At 39.1% G+C, this 17295-nt stretch overlaps 1 protein-coding gene across 1 annotated transcript; it reads left to right on the top strand.

The window, feature by feature from the left end:
• Positions 1–1093: 1093 nt before the first annotated feature.
• On the top strand, positions 1094–11285 carry LOC143726039 (C-type natriuretic peptide 2-like). The gene is made up of 3 exons (XM_077219023.1): positions 1094–1348; positions 4128–4385; positions 10694–11285. Exons 1-2 carry the CDS (start codon positions 1194–1196, stop codon positions 4372–4374), a joined length of 402 nt encoding a protein of 133 aa, XP_077075138.1. The 5' UTR covers positions 1094–1193; the 3' UTR covers positions 4375–4385; positions 10694–11285.
• Positions 11286–17295: the final 6010 nt, after the last annotated feature.

Raw genomic sequence — 17295 nt, 5'->3', positions numbered from 1 at the left:
TTCTATGTGAATATATAGTAAAGTGTAATTTATTCCTGTGATCAAAGCTGAATTTTCAGCATCATTACTCCAGTCTTCAGTGTCACATGATCCTTCAGAAATCAGTATAATATGATGATTTGATGCTCAAGAAACATTTATGATTATTATCATTTGATGATTTGATGCTCAATTATTATTGGTGCTTATTAATAATAATGATTTTTATTATCATAAATGTTGAAGGTTTTAAATCTCAGATCTCTTTGATAAATAGAAATGTCAAAAGAACAGCATTTATTTGCAATAAAAATCTTTTCTAACATTATAAATGTCAAAACTAAGTTATAATTATTTATCAAATAATTGCAGAATAAAAGTATTATTTTATTTTTTAGAATGGTTTTGTATCGCATTTCCCCCAAAGATAAAAACTGTTTTCAACATTGGTGATAATCATAAATGTTTCTTGAGCATCAAATCATCATATAATACTGATTTCTGAAGGATCATGTGACACTGAACGGAGTAATGATGCTGAAAATTCAGCTTTGATCACAGGAACACATTGAACACATTCACATAGAAAACAGCTGTTTTAAATTGTAATAATATTTCACTGTTTTTACAGTATTTAGAACAGCGTTGGAGACCGATCTTATTCCCCAAGTATGATTGTGTTGTGCATGTGTGTGTCGGTCCGTCCGGAGGTTGAAAGGCTCGTGACCCTTGGTCATCGCTACGGAAACTCTCATCTGACGCTGAACTATTGTGTCTGCGCTCTCACAGGAGGAAATAGTTCCTGAGCGCCGCCCGTTTCCAGGGGGAACCTTTATAGGGGGCGGAACCTGAAAGGGTCAGAGGTCACATCAGCCTGTTACTGTGAGGAGTGATGAGCTATAAAGAGGCCGACGATTAAAAGAGACACAAAGCGCAAAAATGTGAGCGTGCGTGTGACGTGTTCATCCAGAAGGGAAAGAGTTGGTGTGTATCAGCTGGAGAAATGAGAATCTGCGCTCAGTATGGAGGCCGTGACGTGTGTGAGGGGCGGGGCGTCGCTCACGGCAACCGTTAGCGATGTGTGACATCATAGCGATGTTTCTTAAAAGGCCGAGTCTTGCACCGGCTCCGACACAGACCCGTCCTGAAGCCGTACAGGACAGAACCCGAGCCGAAAGCATCGGACAGATATTTACTTCTCTTTAAAAACAAGGATGGCTTTTTCATCTCCTCTAAACTTTACCTCCTCTCTTCATCCTGCTCTCCTCCTGTTTCTCATCATCACCGTGACAACGCAGGTAGAGGGACGGCCATCGCCACGCAAATCAGATGCACAGGTGAGGATTTCACTCATGACTCAACCAATCGTGTGAGTTTGGGGGCGGGGCTAGCTTGACTGATGGATGAATGACAGATCGGTGTTTGGGAAACCTGTTTGATAACAGACATTGCTTGTGTGATTCTGTTCATTACATGTTGTATACTGCCTATTACTTTTTAAAAATAGTAGCAATATTCCACGATAAACACCTCGAACAGTCGTGCACTAGATCGTTGTCACATGACCTCATCTTTTTGCATGTTTAGTAATGCGCAACAGTCGGTTCTGAAGTAAAAATCCTATTAATTTTTTAAATCCTCTTAATAGAAAAGTATTTTCAATGATAAACAGTTAAAGACTGTGAGCTCAGAGGTTGTTAATCGATGGTATTTGCTTTAGTTGAAGTCATCTAATCACATTATTTAAAGTCCCTAAACTCATCTTTGATCACCAAAATTACACATTTAAACATTTGTTTTTCCTTATACTTTTTCTTCATGCCTTAAAATAGCTTGAATGTAACTCGACACCCTTCCCTCATTTAGTAAACGCGGTCCTATGAATATGCAAATGAGCCCCGCCTCCACTCACTCAGCTCAGAGATCCACTCGTTGACGATCACACGTTGATCTGATTGGTTACAATGTAGTTTGTGACGTCAGAAACACCAGCGATTTCAAACCGTGTTTTTGAGACTCAGCAATGCTGTCGACTTATGAATTTACACATGGTTTGTCTTAAATCGTATTAAAAACACCACATAGACATATAAACAACATTAAAAGTGGGATTTTCACCAGAGGGGGACTTTAAATTTTTTTTTTAATAATCATGTTTAGCAGTGCAATTCCCGATGAAAAAACTACATTCACGTTCTCAAACTATTTGTATGCATAATATGCTAATTGTTTCTACATATATAATCAAAATTAATAATTAATAATTTTATATTTAATTTGATTATATCATTTGAATTGCATCTCAAAGTAATGAACAAACCATAGAAGTTTTAAATAATGTTCTCAAAACATTAGCACAAAAACATAATTATACATTGTTCAATCATGGAATGTTTTTTCCTAAAACATTTTTGTCTAAGTGTTTCAGAATGTTCATTCAAAAGTAAAGTTCCCATAATGTTTGCAAAATGATAAAACAGAATGTTACCTAAACGTTTAATTAATTTTTTTTTACATATTCTGAACGTTGATTTTTATTTATAAATAAAGAGTCAAATGTAAAAAAAAAAAAAAAAGTCAAAAGAGCCGAGCGAGAGAGCACGAGGGAGTACACATATGGGAACTTCAAAAACACATAGCCTATATATTACGATCAAATTAGGAACTGGTAAATCAATCATGTCAAAAATATCCTTTCAAAGTATCAGCTCTGGCCCTCTGGGCAGCTAAATATTAAACATTGTGGTTTTAACACTTCATAGAGGCAGAAAGAGCAAGTATCATTCTAGACCAATTAAGAAAACGAGCTCATGAGTTTGATATTCTGTCTCATGAGCACACACACACATACACACACACTCACACTCACCAATAACTTAATGGGAACGTTAGCAAAAATATTCTTAGAAAAAAAAATGTTAGCTGGGTTATAGCCGCCAAGTTTAGAGTCAGATTTTCAAACTTTAGTTTCAAATCCAAGTTTGTAATGTTGTGATTCTCCTCGTTGCTGGTTGGCTTGGTTCGTGCCGTGGGTTATGTAAAGGATAATATACGTGGAATTTTGCCTGCATTGACCATTTAAAACTGTTTTGATGTTAAAAATGTACATTTAAATCAGAGAAGTAGTGCGTAAGTATTTGAATGAACGAATAATATCAAAAATTATGATCTGAAAAATGATCTGAATTCATAATCGAGAGAGAGAGAGAGAGAGAGAGAGAGAGAGAGAAAATTTCCTGGGAGTAACAGTTCAGCAGCAACGGGTTTATTGCACAGCTTCCAGCCAATCAGAATCGAGTATTCAGACAGACCAAAGAAACTCCTAACGAAGACATTTTAAAATCCATGTGGGAAAATGAATGGGGAAAAATGGTCTGGTTGTCATCAGAAATATAAAATATTATTTGCTGTTTTAATCTCTTTTTCTTTTTATAAAAATGGAGGGTCGAGTCACACACTAGCATAGTAGGCTAGTAGGCTACTCTATGGTATAAATAGTAGGCCTACATGTAGTATTGCTGTCTATTTGAAAATAGACATTATTTAGGTGATTCTGTCTTTAAATTACACACTTACACTTTCAACTTTTTTAGATAAGATTTTAGATTTAGAATACAAAATTACTCTTTTCTTTTTCACATTAGTAAGACATCCAGGGTTATTATATTTAACTAAGGGGTGTTTACACAACATAAAAACTGAAAACTTTTTATGCAGTTTTGCGGTTTCGTTTACACGACTACTGTTTTGTGGGCCTGAAAACACAAACTTTTGAAAACCGGTTTAAAAGTGCATGTTTTTGATAATTATATCATTATCATCTCCTGTTTAAAACTACAAAAATGTGAATTTGTGAAAAGAGTGACGTCCTGCACATGTGTATTACGTGTTCAGTCTATAAGAACAGAGTGTATTTTTAGCACTTTGGGATTTGCTTAAATATAAAGTGCATTACAAATTACATTTATTATTACCATTATTATTATTATTATCAACGTTGTCGCCTGTACGCGAAAAACGTTTCCATTTTTAGCACATCTTTGTCGTGTTAGCATACCCTAAATATATGATACAGTTCGAGTAGAATTGCGCTGTACTATTTGAATCGTCAAGTTATTCCAGCATACAGAAAGTTGACATAATATAAACTGTGTGCAGGTTCTGCAGGATTTCTTTGGGCTGAAGATCGGCTCTCTTCTATTGGCTCATCCAGAGGTCATGGAGGGGTCAGCAGACTCCGCCCCCCCGTTCTTGCCCCGCCCCCCGTCACGCGTGTTCCTGGACGTCCTGAACCGGCACCGGAAGCTGCAGGGCCGGAGCCGGAAGGGAATGGCGCGGGGGTGCTTCGGGATGAAGGTGGACCGGATCGGGGTCATCAGCGGTCTGGGATGCTGACGCACACACAGGTACACATACAATTATTAAAAGATGTTTGATATGACCTAGGGCTGCACAATTAATCGCAATGAAACCGCACGTGATTTGGCAAAGGCTACGATTATTATATGTGCAGTTTGTCAGTGCAGCGGCTGATCGTAGTAAATGCTGCTCCATCTGGACACCAGTGGGCGTCACACACACACACGCCACATATCCATCTGAACACCAGAGATCGTCTCACACACACGCCAAATATGAGCCGCCGCAGAAGTATGATAACCAAGTGTGTAATCCATCAGCCGGAAACTGAAGCCTCGCGGGAGCCGCCATTGTAGCAGAACTTCACCAGCTGTTAGCGTTCCATCGCCTCCCATTCATTTTGGCATCACTTTGACAGCGAATAACTTTACATCTGAGGCGTCCAAAGACTTAATTTGTCCTTTATTTATTTCTAAAGAAACACGACAATGTATAAAAGGCTCCATTACTTTGTATCTTACGTTATGTCCCCGTAGAAGCCGTTTTTGTAAAAAATAGGCTAACGATTGCGTCTTAACCACGCCACTCTCTGTCGCACAGTAGAGAAATTACCGTATAGACAGGAGGAGAAGCTCGCAGGCAATCTTTTACTGTCTATGAGGCAATCGGGGGGACATATGACGCTTTTCCACTGCATTGTACGGTACGGTTCAGTACGGCACGCTTTGGCGCTTTTCCACTGCATGGTACGGTACGGCTCGGCTCGGCACGGCTCACTTGTGGCGCTTTTCCACTGCATGGTACAGTACGGTACGGCTCGCTTCGGCTCGCTTTAAATGGTAACACCTCTGTTGAGGTTCCAAGCGTACCGTACCGATAATAAAACGTGGACGTGACGTGGAAGCACTGTAGATCACTGATTGGTCAGACAGACAGAATAGTCACTACCAGCGTCACTGTATTTGCAAGACATCAAACCCGCTAGATTTAGATATCCAGTAACAGCCTCCAATGTTTTAAATCTACTTGCTTGACTTGCTTGAAGAAAAAAAAACATCCAAAAAAGAAATGGCTGAATCGTGTTCAGTGGACGAGAAGCGCAGACGTTCCTCTTGTTAGTTGCCGAGGAGCGGATAAACTATAACGATCAGTCATAATCCCACCCACTTTGAAGCGGTACTAACTGCAGTGGAAAAGCAACCGAGCTAAATCGAACCGAGCCGTGCCGCGCCGAGTCGTACCACGCAGTGGAAAAGCAAAGCGAGCCGAACCGTGCCGCGCCGAGCAGAACCGTACTGAGCCGTACCGAGCCGTAACATCCAGTGGAAAAGCGCCAATAGAGGCATAAAGTCAAGGAGAAGCCCATAGATAGAGTCCATAAAAGCAACAAGACAAACAGGAATTAGGGGATTCAGATTTGTTTTGCGACAGCTACTAGAAGATTTACAACTGTCAGACTGTCGTCACGCTCAGTTTGAGCCTGCGCAGTCGCTCAGCCATAAGGAAGTGAGTGCAATAATCAGGCTTCAGTTTTCTCCATTGAAATCAAGGGGGTCGCTGTGTGCATTTCTTTTACTGTCTATGATGATAAGACATCATTCCAGGAAATCCCTATGGGACTCATCTCTGTTGCTGAATAAACAGAAGATTGAACCGCTTTGATTGATTAAACATGACTAATAAACACGCGACTGCCTTATTCTGTGTAATGCTGCGTTCACACCGGACGCGAATTGAGCGTCAAATTCGCGCCTGCCGCGTCTAGTTATACGCGTGTACACTTTGAATCCATTCGCACGTCAAGAGCGAAATTGACGCGCGTAAAAAAAAAAAGTTTGAAGGGAAATTTACACGCGTCACGCGCATCGGAGGCGAAATCTGTTGGCGGCCATCTTTTTACAAGACGGCTAATGTTGATCGAGCATTCATCGAGAGAGTCACCGCTCTGTATTTGCTCTGGAGAGCAGAACAGCGGCGTAGGGATCATCGTCGCCGTATTTGGGTCCACCAGACCCTTCGGAGGTGAACCCAGTTTGGCGAATTTCACCATTTGCTCCTGGAGCTGCGCCTGGATGACGGCCGCTTTCAGCGGTACTTCCGCCTGTCCCGTGCCCAGTTTGATGACTGTTGTCACGCGTCGGAGCGAGGATCACCCTCGCCCTCACACACCTAATCTGTCATTTATTTTTGTTTTGATGATAAATGGAGCCAGCCTAGGCTACTACAAAAGTGATTAAACTGTCCTGGGATTTTTTTCCCTCACACAACACTGTCCAGACACGAACTATGTTCTTGCACTAAAGTACTAGGCTATGTGTGTTCTCTTTACATTAGAATAATAATAATGTTTCATATAATCTAGATTAGATATGGAATAAATATCATACAAAATTAATGTCTCATATATTAAAATCAAGTTTTTATGTGATAACATATTTACTTCACCACGTGACAGCAGCAAGCTGGCTCCTGATTGGTTAACGCGGCGCGAATGGACGCAGAAGTTCAGATTTTTCAACTCGGGCGGCAGACGCGAATTCGCGTCAAACGCGTGAATGCACAAGATGCACCATTCACGCGTAACGCGCGTAAAGGCTGATTTATACTTCTGCGTCGGACCTACGCCGGAGCTTATACGCCGTAGCCTACGCTTTGGTTTTAATTTATAATTCTGCTTTGTTGTCCGCGTTGACGCACGCAGAGGGAGCATGTGAAACCCGAGGAAGCGGTTTGAGCAGAACAATCACAGCGCTTGCGTCTGCGTAGAATAGATGCGTTGTTACATTTTTGGAGAGGTGCACGTCAGGGTATGCCGGAGGGTACGCGCTACGCACACGCTACGGCGTAAGTTCGACGCAGAAGTATAAATTGGGCTTAAAGGCTGATTTATACTTCTGCGTCGGACCTACGCCGGAGCCTCTACGCCGTAGCCTACGCTTTGGTTTTAATTTATACTTCTGCGTCCTTGTGCGGTGACGCACGCAGAGGGATCATGTGAAACCCGAGGAAGCGGTTTGAGCAGACCAATCACAGCGCTTGCGTCCACGTAGAATTGACGCGTTGATACATTTTTGGAGAGGTGCACGTCAGGGTACGCCGAAGGGTACGCGCAGTACGCACAGCCTACGGCGTAGCTAGGACGTAAGTTCGACGCAGGAGTATAAATTGGGCTTTACGCGCCAGACGCTCAATTCGGGCCATTCGGGCGAACTTGACGCGCGAATGAGGCGTATTCGCGTCTACCGCGTCGCGCTCCACGCCTCATTCGCGCCGCAGGAATTTTTGACAAGAAAATATTATTTGTTGGACAAGACGTTTATAAATATTGTCTTTTGTTGGACAAGAGGTTTATAAATGCTTCTCAGGTTTGGAAAGATGTTTGACGCGTGTTGCTTTTTCAAATGCACGTTTAAGCGACTCTTTCAGAGTGAGCAGCGTTTACAGAGCCGATCGCTTTTCCATTACAGATTTGCGCAAAACTTTTGGGATTGATTACTAAATGTCGACAAAAAACTATTGTGAAATGACGGCGTTTTCATTAACGATGTTATGTGACTAAAACTAAATTTTTTCCTCTCGCGATAAGTCATTCCAAAATGAGGAGTTTCTGGGTGTTTCTCACTCATTTCTGCTTCGAGGTCTTGATTTTGGCATTTCTTTGAGGTTTATAATCCAGTATAGAGATTGCTAATGTGACGTCATCGTGACGTATTGCCAGTGGTGAACGCAAAGCAGTTTGGGAATCCGCGGCACAAACAGAAGGCGCCAGATTGATTACATGGAGGGAAGAACGCAGTGTTCAAGATGCCGTCTACCTGCTGTGCTATAAACTGCAATAGTCCTTCTTGCACAGTTTTGAAAACGAACGTTAGGGGTTGTTTTAAGGACATGTTTGTGTATGCTCGTAGACAGCCACTCTGAAGCGGTCAGAGGCGATTCTACAGGAGTCAAAAAGTCGAGACAGGACCCATCGTCAAAATTCTACCCACCACTCTAACTTAGTTCATCCAAAACAAACTAGAAAATAGACTCAAAGTGCTAAATACCTGAATTATCCTTTAAGAACGGATCAATATATTTGTTTTCCTTAATTTTAATTAACCTTAACTTTATTCTCATCTGAATTAATATCCAATGATTAATGTACAAAAGATGTAACCCACAGACTGTTTTGAAATGGTGTTGGTGACAGTTGTAGGTTACAGTTTGACAAGAGTTTAGAGTGTGACAAAAGCACAATGTTGTGTTTTATTGCGAGTGTAAGTTACACAAATATAAGTAAACACTTTGCAGTTTGAATGATAACCTCTATGAACAAAATGACGGAGTATGTTTTTATGATTCCACAGTTCGTTCGCGCCCGCACCTCTCTCTCTCTCTCTCTCTCTCTCTCTCTCTCTCTCTCGCTCTCTCTCACACACACACACACACAGTTCGACCGCGTCTCTCTCTCTCTCTCTCTCTCTCTCTCTCTCTCTCTCTCTCTCTCTCTCTCTCTCTCTCTCTCTCTCTCTCTCACACACACACACACACAGTTCGACCGCGTCTCTCTCTCTCTCTCTCTCTCTCTCTCTCTCTCTCTCTCTCTCTCTCTCTCTCTCTCTCTCTCTCTCACACACACACACACAGTTCGACCGCGTCTCTCTCTCTCTCTCTCTCTCTCTCTCTCTCGCTCTCTCTCTCTCTCTCTCTCTCTCTCTCTCTCTCTCTCTCTCTCTCTCTGTCTCTCTCTCTCTCTCTCTCTCTCTCTAACACACACAGTTCGACCGCGTCTCTCTCTCTCTCTCTCTCTCTCTCTCTCTCTCTCACACACACACACACAGTTCGACCGCGTCTCTCTCTCTCTCTAACACACACAGTTCGACCGCGTCTCTCTCTCTCTCTCTCTCTCTCTCTCTCTCTCTCTCTCACACACACACACACACACAGTTCGACCGCATCTCTCTCTCTCTCTCTCTCTCTCTCTCTCTCTCTCTCACACACACACACACACACACACACACACAGTTCGACCGCGTCTCTCTCTCTCTCTCTCACACACACACACAGTTCGACCGCGTCTCTCTCTCTCTCTCTAACACACACAGTTCGACCGCGTCTCTCTCTCTCTCTCACACACACACACACACACACACACACACACACACACACACAGTTCGACCGCGTCTCTCTCTCTCTCTCTCTCTCTCTCTCTCTCACACACACACACACACACAGTTCGACCGCGTCTCTCTCTCTCTCTCTCTCTCTCGCTCTCTCTCTCTCTCTCTCTCTCTCTCTCTCTCTCTCTCTCTCTCTCTCTCTCTCTCTCACACACACACACACACACACACACACACAGTTCGACCGCGTCTCTCTCTCTCTCTCTCACACACACACACAGTTCGACCGCGTCTCTCTCTCTCTCTCTAACACACACAGTTCGACCGCGTCTCTCTCTCTCTCACACACACACACACACACACACACACAGTTCGACCGCGTCTCTCTCTCTCTCTCTCTCTCTCTCTCTCTCTCTCTCTCTCACACACACACACACACACACACAGTTCGACCGCGTCTCTCTCTCTCTCTCTCTCTCTCTCTCTCTCTCTCTCTCTCTCTCTCTCTCTCTCCATGTAAACGGAGTATGGGGTATCTGCGGAACAAAAGGGGGTGTTTCTAAATTTTTGGCAGTTCTGGTGGGTGTTTATAAATCATGTAATGAAAATGATGCCTTTCACCTGACCCCGCCCCTAACCCTACCCTCACTGCATGTGACATGGGCAAATCAGGTAACGCGGTTGAAAACGCCCCTCTGTCGCCCACTGATCTGGTAACTCCTATTACTGTCCTGCAGAGACCTATATTTGGGTAAACGGGCCAAACATACCCATAATTCTTTGCGTTCTGATGATGTTGCTGCCCATGGTCACATGTCTTAACGATCTCTATTCCTGTAATTCTTTTCTATATGAATTTAGTAAAGAACTCTGTCTCGCGTTATGTCCAAACACACCGCGTCATCTACATCAGGTGACATGTAAATGCGCAAAAACTGTTTCCATTGCAGTTTTGCGAAATATTTGTTTTTAGAATTGCCTGAAAAACAACCTGCGAGCGTATGCGAAACCTCATGCGAATTTGACGTGTTTCCGTTGGGCGTATTTTCAATTCGCAATTTCAATTTGCGCAATTTGAAGGGTGGCCTAATGGAAACGCGGCTTAGCTGCACAAAACTAATCACAGCATTGCGATTGATCATGCAGCCCTAAAAAACACAAAGGCTATATTTGTGAACAATCATATGACAACCTGTTTATCATTGTGTGCTTTTGTTATGACTATTTTTCTGCGTTTGTGTGTGTGTGTTCAGGTGAGCGCGAGGATCATGTGTTCGTCATACAGACCTTCACCTGCGAACATTACACAATCCCTCTGTTCTGATGCTGCCTTCACAAAAGTGTTCGTGTTGATTTAGTGTCTGCTGGATCATTTTCAGGCCAAACGGCTGTAATGTGACCGTCTGCAACAACAAAACTCACAGTTTTGGCCTTTTACACTGAACGCAGAACTTGACATATTTGTCGTTTTAAGATGCTGAGGTTTTCTCAGTTGAGTGTGTGTGTGTGTGTGTTTGTGTGTTTGAGAGAGAGAGAGAGAGAGAGAGAGAGAGAGAGTGTGTGTGTGTGTGTGTGTGTGTGTGTGTGTGTGTGTGTGTGTGTGTGTGTGTGTGTGTGTGTGTGTGTGTGTGTGTGTGTGTGTGTGTGTGTGAGTGTGAGACCTCTGGCTGATTGTCCAGTCAGTTTTGTTTACTTTGTTTACCATGTTTGACTTGACAGAGCTTCTGTTCAGACATTTTTGTGAGTGGGAATTTGTTCTCAATATTTAACACAAGTTAAAACTTGTTTGTGTGGTGTCCATAAATGTTATTTAACATCTAAATTAAAGGTGTTGTTGATTTTAAACCGGACTGATATGTGTGTGTGGTTGTGTGTGTGTGTGTGTGTGTGGTGTGTCACTCAGCAATTAAACTGCACAGATTCCCAACAGAAAATGATCAAATTTACAGTATACTATGCATAATAAATAAGTGTGTAAGTGTGGATTTATATAAAACACAGTAGACATTTTACTTGAACACTTGGTTTTACACACACACACACACACACACACACACACACACACACACACACACACACACACACACACACACACACACACACACACACACACACACACACACACACACACACACACACACAGACACACAGACACACAGACACACAGACACACAGAGTTATAAATGAGAACAAGAGTTAACCTATTACATATGCACAATAAATTAGCTTCAAATATTTTTTTTATTTAATAAAAACAACAAGATTAATATACAACATAAACATACAGAGATCACATTGTATTATTATCTATTACATTCATAATAGCATAAAAAACAGTATAAGGAATAAATAAATGATAATAAAAATTAAACTATACAGGGGAAATGTTACAAAAAATTCCAAAAAGAAAGGGATTAAAAAATTCTATACATCCGTTTCGCTTTTTTATTTCTTGCATCTTTTAGTGCTTCAATATAATGTTTAAGCTCAGTTTTTAATAATATCATGTTAGGTTTACTATTTGTCCATTTCTGTTTGTGAATATGGTATTTTCCGTACATAATTATTAAGTTAACCACCAAATTTTGCTCCAAACTCTTATTTTTGTATATAACAAAAAACTATCTTTACCAGATAGACAAATCTTTAATTTTGTGAATTTATATATCAGATATTCAACATCAATCCAAAACAATTGGGTAAATACACATTCAAAGAATAAATGTTTTATTGATTGTATTGTAGTCTCCACATCTCTAAAAAATCTTGAGACTATATTTGTCTCACTGGATAAATCAAGTGAATAATCGTATATGTAATTTCTTTAATTAGCGGGACAGTATTTACTGGGTAAACTCCAGACCTCTCTCCATTCAATCTGATTACACACTGAGTTCCAAACGGGTCTGCATTTAGGCAATAATGTAGTTCTACATAATATAAAAGTTATTACATTTTTTATCTATAATTTTCACACCATCAATAATTAAATGATTAGTAGTATATATGGGGATAGACTCAGAAGATACATCGCCTGATAAAAGTTCAATAAGGCCACTAGGAATGGCATCAAATACTGCAAATAAAGCATTTTTTTTAAATAATGTGGTCTGCAAATTCTTTAGCAGCTACAGGGATCTTAGTTCAGGAATTCACAGTAATTAAAAAGATGTCCATTATTCTTAAATAACTGTCTGACCAAAATGATATCATTATTGTACCAGTTTCTATAAAATAAAGATTTATTTTTAAACATAATATATTTGTTTGTTCTTTTCTGTGTGGAGAAAAGTTATGCTTAAAAATGAGCATCCATAATAAAAAAAAAACCTGTTTATGAAAAGAAGAAAGCTTTATCGGAACCTTATTTACATCAAAATTACACCTCAAAAAAATGTCTAAACCCCCCAGCTTATCAAAAATGAACTCAGGGATGATAGTTAGAGTTCAAGTAGTTCTTTATCCACTTATTCTTAAATACGCAATTAGCAGTTTTAAAGTCAAGTACATTTAGACCACCATCCTCAATTGGATTGCATAAAGCATTGTTTTGTTTTTAAATAATGTGGTCTGTTCTTCCAAATGAAATTGAACAAAATACTATCCACCTCTTTTATAATTGGTTGTGGAAGGTCTAATGAAAGAGCTGTTCACACCAAGCGTGACAATCCTTCAGTTTTGGATAATAATATTCTTCCTTTTAAGGAAAGATTTTCCTAATAATTGGTGTAAAATTCAAATTATTTTTCTCTTTTTGATCTTTACAGATCTTAATACCTAAATAATCTACTATCACCTTTTCTGGAATACCAAATATGTCATTATGATTACATGTTTTCAAAGGGAATAACACACATTTTTTAATGTTTAAACATAAACCAGATACAGAAGAAAAAATATTAAGGCACTCAATGGCTTTTTTTAAATTTCAGTTTCATTTTTTTTTTAAATGGCAGTATCGTCTGCTAATTGAGAGCATTTTAACTCTTTTTCCAAAAGTCTAATGTATCTCTTTTAGTATGTATGGTGTTACAAGTAAGAAAAGCACAGCCTTGTCGTGTATACCTCTATTGATTTTAAACCTGGATGATGTTATAACTTAACTGAACTGTTACAGTCATGTTACAGTGTTTGAATAGCTTTTTTAAAGTATACTCCAAAACTGAAATAATCTAAGGTCTCCGACATAAAGTTATGATCGATAGTATCAAACGCTTTGAAGAAATCAACAAATAAAACAAAACTATTATCTGTAATAAAGTCGTTGTAGTCAATTAAATCCAAAATGAGCCTAATATTATTGCAAATGTGTCGACCTTTCATAAATCCTGATTGACATTCATCAATTATGGGATCAAGACTTTCTGAAAATATTCGTGCAAAGATTTTGGCATCATTATTAATTAGCGTAATCGGACGCCAATTTTCTAAAAATAATATATCCTTATTGGGCTTTGGTAATAAAGTTATCAAACCTTGTCTCATTGAATTGGGTAAATGACCTTGTTGTATAGCTTCTCTAAAATACAGAAAAGGGGATAATTCTTTTTGAAAATATTTATAAAATTCACTAATTAAACCATCAGTCCTGGGTGACTTATTGTTTTTGAGTTTATTAATACTTCATTTAAAGAAATCTCTTGGTCGCACATTTTAATAGAAGACTCACTCATCTTTTGAATAGCATCTTGAATGAAATCGAAGAATGACTTCATTGCTCAATTCGTTACCATAAGAATACAATTTCTCATTAAATTCGGCCAGATATCTTGATATTTCTTTAGAATTTTCTGTTAACTGGCCATTAATATTCAGTTTGACCATAGATGTAAGTTCTACATTCCTTTTTCCATGTTAAAGAAGTATTTTGTATGTTTTTCTCCTTCCTCTAACCATTTCTTTCTTGATCTTACAAAGGCACCCTTTGCTTTATATTCATATATTTTATCTAAATCTAATTGTAGTAATTTATTTTTCTTTTCTTAATCGATATTACAATTTCCAGAAAGACTTATAATTTCTTGTATCATCTTTTCTTCGTTTTCTCTTCTAGCTTTGGCTATTTCTTTTCCTCTCCTTATTATAGGGTGATATCAGGTAAAATGGGCCATGTAAGGTTTGGGGGTCACAGCTCCTCTGGAATTTAGAGCCAATGACTGCAAATGATTTCAAACTGTTGTCATAACTGTGCTCGACAAGTAACAGGTGATTTGATTAGTTTATGGTTGATATGGTGGGCGGGGGAATCATTCAAATCAAGACTACACCAGAAAGATGGATGGTAAGTAGCCTGGTATACCAAATCTAACTTAACAATTATAAGGATGATAAATCTATAAAAAAACAAACATGCACATAAAAAAAAAGCATAATAACTGTCTTGATGACATAAATCAGAAATAATGTTGTTAGTTTGGTACATGAACATATATTTTTTAAAAAGTTATGTTTTTCTTGGTGGCCCAATTTACCTTAACCCACTAAGGTAAAATGGGCACACATGGCTTCAGCTGAAATGGGCCATCGTGTGCGTGTGTGTGTGCAGTGGCGTCATGCCCATTCAAAGTGAAGGGCACGTGCCCCCTCAGATTTTTCCTCCCTGGTAATTTTTTTGTCACAACTTTATTCCTATTGTGCTCCATAATACCAGAGCCTATAACGACTCAAATATTCTTCTGGATGTGTCATAAATCGTCAGCCTCAGCCCACCCCTTTTTCCTAATATGGTGTCTGTGTATATCAAATCTAGTCTAATTATATCAAATTGCTTGAACATACACAGCAAAGATTCTAGAGCGCTACGCGCATAGCGCTCTAGAATCTTTGCTGTGTATGTTCAAGCAACTCAATTGTCTCGCACGTTGAGCTGGCAATGTTTTACTTATGGTCTTGAAGTGGTAAGTGGGCAAAGCAACAAATCGGCATTGAATTAGTTATCGGATGATATTAAAAGGTAGTGGGATTATTTATGATTAACCTGGAAATTTTAACTTGATCAAAAAGTTATGGATTTGATATTAGCTGCGAATTCAGAGCATTCATTTAAATTGTGTCAGTGTAACGTTATCGATAGCTAGCCTAGTCTAACCGTAAACTAGTTGGCTAACGTTACTGCCTGCCATTTAAAGCCAATAAGCCATAGTAGGTTAAATGTACAAGTTACAAGTTACTAGCTTTTCTGTTAGCTCATAAATTACTCTTTACAAATTCCTTATTTAAAATATAATAATGAGCAGTGTAACTACAGTATTTCAATGATTTTACTAAAGTAAAGTTACATATTACATTTGATTTGATAACTTTTTTACATTTCTGTCAAATATTAACCATTTTCAAATAAACGGGGTAGTGTTAACCTTATTCAGCACTGAAATCTGTCAAACTTCTTTCAAAGTCCTTCATCACATATTAATATTAAAATAACTTAATTTCAGAGTACCACAAAGTCAGACCTCAGCACCTTTATGTACCTTTAATGTAAGATCGTTCTTAGGTCACATATACCAATTTAAAATCATAACATAAAAACTGCAATGGTACTGTTTTTAAAATCATGTGTAGTAGGCCTAAGTGTACAGTAAGTGTGTGTGTAAACATGCTTTAATGAAGTAGACTTCAAAAGCTTTTGATTTTGAGCTTACAGTTCTTATCAACCTGTCTTTTACATAAACTTACAAAATAGATACTTTAACTTAGTCCTCAGATAGAGGAGGGTTGCTGCTAGCTCCGTGAAGGTATTTCTGTCCCTCCCAAACTGCATTGAAATGGTATGTTTAGCAGCCAGAATTTAAAAATGTTCAGGGGGAGAAACCCTCGCCCCTCCTAACATGATCCATATCACCCGTCAGAAAACAATTGCAACGTCTCAGATTGTGCCCCCCCAGAATTTTTGCTTGCATGACGCCCCTGTGTGTGTGTGTGTGTGTGTGTGCGCGCATACACACACATGTACACACACACACACACAAACACACACACACACACCACTGACATCAGTTTACTGATGCTGTTCCAAAATGGACTTTTTTAATTGCACATTTGAATATGTGGGTTTGCACCAGAAATGTTTTTTTTTTAATGGTGCATATGAATATGTTTGTTTAATGCAGTTTAAATGTCATGTGGCTGTATAAGCAATTGTGTTTTAAAAATTAAAATTGAGGATAAATTAGCCTACTATTTCCCTTTGCAGTTTGACTGGCCCATTTTACCTGAAACTGCTCATGCAAAAAAAGTTGGCACAGCTGATGTTTCAAGAAATGTAGGGCCTAAATAATTATATTTTACAAACACAAAATTATCAAAAACAGTCATTATTAATCAAAAAAACACATGGAAAAGGCATATATGGTATTGTATTATTGTCCCAAACGATTTACCAAAAAGTGGCCCAATTTAGCTGATATCATTCTACTTAATTAATTTCCAATTTACCCCCAAAAAATTAGTTACATTTGCCTTTCTCCAGCAATCTATGATAACCTCTTTTGCTTTATCTCTAAATTGCACATCTGTGCATCATATTCTGGTTCATTTTCCAGTATGTAAAAGTTTTTATATCTTTGGATTTATAGTTGTATTTAATGAGAGAAAAATAGCTTTGTGATCTGCAAGAACAGATGGCTCTATAGCAGGGCCGGAGTGGGACTAGTTTTCAGCCCGGGAGTTTCATACCTTGGACCGGCCCACTTTAGTTCCCGACCGACTATATTAAAATAATGTAATTAAACCCTCAGTATATAAGTCTGCAATAGTGCACTGTTTTGTACAGCCTTGTAATTCATTGTATTTTTCAAAAATATAATTGTCTGTTCAGTGCAATAGCCGTACATAAATACAAAGGTCCCAAAAGTGA

Source organism: Siphateles boraxobius, unplaced genomic scaffold (genome assembly GCF_051911475.1).
Source record: "Siphateles boraxobius isolate OS27281-9 unplaced genomic scaffold, OSU_SipBor_1 77, whole genome shotgun sequence".
NCBI classification, from domain to species: Eukaryota; Metazoa; Chordata; class Actinopteri; order Cypriniformes; family Leuciscidae; genus Siphateles; species Siphateles boraxobius.
Note: the sequence above shows the minus strand (reverse complement) of the source record. Positions and strands in the feature narration are given on the sequence as shown.